This window comes from Microtus ochrogaster, chromosome 1 (genome assembly GCF_000317375.1).
Source record: "Microtus ochrogaster isolate Prairie Vole_2 chromosome 1, MicOch1.0, whole genome shotgun sequence".
NCBI classification, from domain to species: domain Eukaryota; kingdom Metazoa; phylum Chordata; class Mammalia; order Rodentia; family Cricetidae; genus Microtus; species Microtus ochrogaster.
Genome location: NC_022009.1, coordinates 39,366,764 through 39,372,697, shown reverse-complemented (window position 1 = coordinate 39,372,697; position 5,934 = coordinate 39,366,764). Strand labels below are relative to the sequence as shown.

Below are 5,934 nucleotides of genomic sequence, written 5' to 3'. Positions count from 1 at the left end.
TTTTGAATAACTGTTTAATTGAGAATTTAATGCCTAAGCAATTGACTTCCAACTTTATAAGCAGTGGTGACTAGTCTGTCAGATCACTTCCCCCTTATCCCACATATATAACAAGAATATAAAAAGTTTATAACTACTAAGTGTATTATTTAACAATCAAATTGAAACTTTCCATTTTATTTAAAGTAGACAGAGTCAATGCCGACTTTTTGAACCAGAGTACTGGAAAAACTGATGCAGCCTTGAGGTCCCCTTATGCACAATGAATTCTCCAGACCACAGTAGATTCAATCCCACATTACTAACGCTAGTAGGAGACATAAACTAGTTAAACTGAATTCCCTTATGCAGAACAGTCAAGTTTCTCATGGCTATTAGACTCTCACTTCTGACCTGACTGTCCTTGATGAATGGTGTTATGAGTCCCTCAATGGTCCCTAAAGAAGTCATAGGGAAGGAAAGGAATGACAAAGAATGAAAAAGCAGTAAGCAGCTGTCCCAGAGTCCTTTTGAGTTAACATAAATCTGCTCCACTTGCTCATTGTTTAAAGATGAACTGCCCTTTCTTCATAGAGTAAGAGCTGTAGGAAAGTATTTAAAACTTTTCTCACAAGTGCTCATTAACCTCTGCTTTATTTTAAACAAGCTCATTATCCATTTCACATTATAAAAAGTAACCACGCACACATATGCATTCACAAATTAGATCATCTTTATCATACATCAATATATCTTTAAAAAACAAGTATTTTCTGATATCAATATAGGTATATGCTGATTGCATTTGAAATAGAGAAGCTGACAATAGCTTCATACATTCTATCTCAGGAACCGATACTTTAAAGTTAAGGACAATCTATGTTCCACAGGCAAACTTTGATGGAAGTATTAGCATCAGTACAAATGGCTGCTGTTGACGTAGCGTGAGCATGATAGCTTGAAATAACAGCTGATTCAAACTAGATTCATCATTTGAAATTAAGGACAGATACAATAAAATGTAAACAAAGCATTTATAAAAGAAATTCTGGGAATTAAGGAAATCATCAATCTATCATTTTTAAGGTATTTGTTAGCTAAAATTTTCACGAATCTTTGCAGATTTTCATGGCCGAATCTAGACTGGGGTTGTCCAGGTGCTGACACTGTCACAGGATCCCAGGACCCATAGGACAGTGTTTGGTTTGATTTTTCTTCTTGGCTTAGAGAGCTCTGAGGAAATACAGTGCCTTCCTTACCTCCCATGTCCCTGCCCAAGTTGCTACCCAAGGAGCAATCAGCTTATCCAGACTGCTATGGAATTTCTAAATGTACAACTTAGAGTAACCAAGAGCAGCTTCTCACAGACAGGCATGTCTCTCCTGCAGTCTGGATACACATCTCAAGTTGGAGCTCATTACACTATACTGGACACTGAGGTTCAGAGCCCACGCTAAAACATGTCATACCTCCTAGGAAATCTAATTCCAAGTAAGGTACATTTCACAGCAGCTGCATGATGTCCCCTTCCCCTCCACACTTTAACAAGCCCGGCCATCATTGGAGCTCTTTTCCACCGTCACAGTCTTTGCCGACTGCTTGCCTCCTTCACAAAGCAGTTGACTTAAGGATTGGATTTTCTGGATTTTCTGATGAAAGAAGGAAATAAAGTGGAAGGAGAGAAGGGAGGGAAGCAGGGAAGGAGAAAGAGACCAAAAAGAAGACATAAAACAATTATCCATATAAAATAAATAAAGAAATGTAAATTAATGCTACTCTGAGTAAGCCTACAACATGAGAACTCTGTTTAAGAGGAAATGAATTACACGTTAAAGATTACTCAGAATTACCGCTAAGTATCAAAGACCACCCTGTGGACACCTAGTATAATCCCCTTCAATTTCCATAACTTTTTCTACACTTTCGATTTTGTATGGCCATAAAGGAAATTGCACAGGAATATCAACTGTCTAGTCTAGAAGACAGACGCTATGCCACACACCTGTACTTCCCTTCTGAGACACTGCTTGTCAGCACCAGAGGTGTCATTGGTAAAGCAAGTGCATGCACTGCACAGAATTTTTCTAAGAAGTAAAAACTTCTTAGAAAGTTTTTACTTCTAAGTAAAACTTAGAAGTTTTTCATGAGGAAACACTTTCTGCAATCACTTCACAGGCTTGTTTTAAATAGAGTACCTCTTTTCTTTTCAATTTGGATATGACAGTCTCTGAAACACTATAAAAAGGCCAGTATAGATACCAATCACCCACCCAACCAATGGGCATGTTAGGAGCATATGCCAGGTGCTGCACAGTCTCGCATGTGTGAAGAAGCGGCTGTGTATGCTAGCAAGCCTTCCTTCAGATCACTTGAAACAGGTACAAACTCTGTATGAGTTCTCATGGGTCTTTATTGTGAATTAATTTTGGTAACCATCGGTTACTCAAGAAAAACAGGAAATACAGTTTGTAAAAAGGAAATGCGTGTTCAGCAACATAAGAACAGACAAAGTATCTGGAATAAAGGAAAGCCACCACAAAATACTGGTTCAGCAGTCTTTTCTCTAAAAAATAAAACTAGTTCTGATGATGCTACCATGTTCCTCAGGAGAAGCTCAGGGCAGTAAAAAAGAGGGTCTGGATTCTAATGAAAAAAAAAAGATAGTTTATTTTCTTTTTTAAAAAAAGAAAAATAAAAAAAAACAAAAAAAATAAAAAAAAGAGGGTCTGGGGTTAAAGAGAGAAATCTCAGGATAAAAAGAGGTCCCTTAAAGGAGCTATGGGCCAGATCTGCTATTTGACAAATATGTATAAGCCCGAGGGCCAGGCTCAGCAATACACAGCGACTTTCCTCATACTTGAGTGGGTACATGAGTCTAGCCTAGAGTGCTGCATACCAACCCATGCCGCCTCTGCTCCCATAGCTCCTAAATAGCACTAGAGCTTTCTGTAGAAAGAACAGCCTTCAAGTTGGCACCACTATTCTGCAATATCTGAATCACCTGTTGCTATGATTATTTTTGGAGTATTTAGTCCCACTGAGTTTCCTCCAATATCTTTATTTTTGTATTCTGAATGAAATGGGGTACCCATATTTCTAAGTATATACCAAATGGTCAATCAGAATTCAAAATGAATTATAACTAGCTCCTAAAAGAAACTTCAGCCAGACAGAGAAGAGTTTCCATAGAAAGAAGTAGCTTAAAAACCTTATTCAAAAATGTAAGCTAGGCATAGTGAGGTATACTTGTAATTAATCTCAGCATTTGGGAGGCTACAGCAAGAGGGCTCAAGTTCTAGGCCAGAGTGGGCTATATAGTGAGCCCTGTCTCAAAAACAGAAAGAAAGGAAGGAGGGAGGGAAGGAGAAAGAGAGCAAGGAGGGAAAAGATAGAAAGGAAAAGCCCATGAATTTAGTAAGTTTCATTGTGATTTGAATGGCTGTTTTGTATAAAAGAACAAAGCTGTAACTATAGTTTGGGCATCCTTGCAGTGTTATTGTAATGGTTTTTAGGGTATCATTCTTTTAAAGGTCTAAAAGAAACAAATTCAAACAAGGAGCAAATAGCACACAAAGGAACCATGGGGAAAAAAAGCAGGCCCTTTATAACTTTAACTTCAAAGCACAAGTATTGTCTACAAATACGTTCAGCTCAGCCACACTCTGGGTCCGTGCTGTTGTGACATCAGCTGTAACCACCTTTCTGAATGCCAGGTGATCAGATACATCAGTTAGTGGGTGTTTAGGTACCTAGTAGACAATGTCTTTGCCACATGGTAATATCAAATATCTTGTACACTCTAACATAGTCAAGGCTCTCACTTACCTTCATCTTACAACATTCCCTTGCTACAGACATTTTTAGTTCTTTCAAGTGTGGAAGTGGGAAGTAAGGTGCCCTGAGTCAAACAGCACACTCACCAGTGGGAAATTGGTACTTACAAGGTAGCCTTCCGAGGCTGCGCATCTTTACTTCCACTACTCTTTGGATCAGCTGTGTTACCTGTCCCACGGGAAGTACTGGGCAAAACAGGACTAGGAGAAAAGGAGGCTGGGACACTACTGGTATTGCGAGTCCGGAATGAGTCATCTGGAAGTTAACATGTGGAGAGGCAGAGGTGTTGATACACTCAGAAAGATGTCTACCAAGGAGAGAAGACTCCCGACAGTGGTTTTTTTTTTCCCTTATAATTTATATCACAGTAAAGTGTACTACATTAAGATTTGGCATGTGTATAATCCACTGCCATTATTACAATCAGGACATGAAAACATGATATCCCAAATGTTCCATTGGGTCCTTCATAATCATTCCTCCTCTACCTCCTCTTTCTACAAACCACCACTTTTCCCTTTGCTAAAGATTAGCTTGCATTTTCAGGATTTAACATAAAAAGACTTATACAGAATATACTGTCTTATTTTTTCATATGATCAGTATAACTGAAGTTCATTTGTATAGGAATATTAGCACTTCATTGTTGTATAGATGGGCTGAGGTTTCTCCTAATAAGAGTTTACTTAAAAAAAAAAAAAAAGTTTACTTTGTGCAATTGGTTGATTTTGGTTCCTTTTTTTTTTTTTTTTTTTTTTGACAGGTTTCTCTGTAGCTTTGGAGCCTGTCCTGGAACTAGCTCTTGTAGACCAGGCTAGCCTCGAACTCACAGAGATCCGCCTGCCTCTGCCTCCCAAGAGCTGGGATTAAAGGCATGTACCACCACTACCCAGCTTGATTTTGGTTCTTGACTATAATACATAAAACCGCTATGAACAGTTGTGTATACATCTGTATGTGGCTATGTTTTAATATTTTTCAATAAATGCTTAGGAATAGATGTTTTTTTTTTGGTGTGTTTAACTTCAGAAAAAAATTGCCAAAGCATTATCTAGCTCCTATCTTTCTCATTTCCTCTCCCTCTCTATGTATGCAGAGTACTCTTCATCCTTGAAAGTCATACTATGAGCACTTCGTTTTCAAACATGTTATAAGCAACAAGCAGTACAGCATTTTCCACACAGCTACTTCTTTGTTTTGTTTTAATAGAAGGTCTCCTATATCCCAGGCTGCATCAGTATTGCATGCAGCCAAGGATGAGTTAACTCCTGATATTCCTGCCTCCAACTCTCAAGTCTAGGATTGCAGGCAAACACTGCTATGCTCCACTTTCTCACTGTTTTCCAGTTGTACTTCCCTAGTGATTAGTGATGCAAAGCATTTTTATGCACTTATATCTTTATCTTTAAACATTCACATCAAATCTTTTGTCCATTTTAAGCTTAGCTGCCTAGTCTTCTCTGAATATTCTTGACATAAATCCTTTGAGATAAGATACACTATGCATATTTTCTCCAAGCCAGGTCTTGACTCATGTTTTTCTATGGCCCTATCTCAAAGCCCAGATGACGCAGTATGTCACTCTTTTACTGCTATGGTTAATAGATATATCTACCTGCTCGAGACTTTCTTCCATAACTTCTTAAAAAAATGTAATTTTATCTTTTGTGTTTAAGTCTACATAGTGAGCTAATGATTTCTATATAATGCCAGATATTAATTGAGGCTGAAGTTTTGGGTTTCATAATATAAGGACCCAATGGGCCTAGTGCCATTTTTTTAATGTACCACGATATATGGTGACATCATTATACAAGTACCATGACCAAAGCACTTCTGATTTCTAGTGATAATCTGCTCTACCATGTTGACGTCTTTGTGCAAATATCAATGTTTTGATTATAGAAAGAGATTCTGTTTTAGAAATGAAAACACTGTTTGCAAACTATCTCGTATACATACATATTTTTTTCATGAGAAGAAAATTAACATAGTAAAAAGGAAGACAGATTACTCAAAATAAAACTTAAAAACAAAAGATAACTAAACTCTTAAATTTTCAGGCCCTCTGAAATTAAGGGTTACTATTATTTATCTTAGTATTTATCAATCATTATTATA

The 5,934-nt window shown here is 37.5% G+C and overlaps 1 protein-coding gene across 5 annotated transcripts in view; it reads right to left on the bottom strand.

Moving 5' to 3' along the window:
* Positions 1 to 5,934, bottom strand: part of Ppp4r4 (protein phosphatase 4 regulatory subunit 4) — a 96,185-nt gene continuing 90,251 nt past the window's right edge. For all 5 annotated transcript variants that reach the window (XM_005343496.2, XM_026780903.1, XM_026780914.1 and 2 more), the window contains 2 exons: positions 3,921 to 4,068; positions 1 to 1,628 (listed from right to left, as the gene is read on the bottom strand). In XM_005343496.2, the coding sequence (XP_005343553.1) occupies positions 1,604 to 1,628; positions 3,921 to 4,068 (173 nt within the window). In that variant the 3' untranslated portion in view covers positions 1 to 1,603. The remainder of the gene's footprint in view (positions 1,629 to 3,920; positions 4,069 to 5,934) is intronic.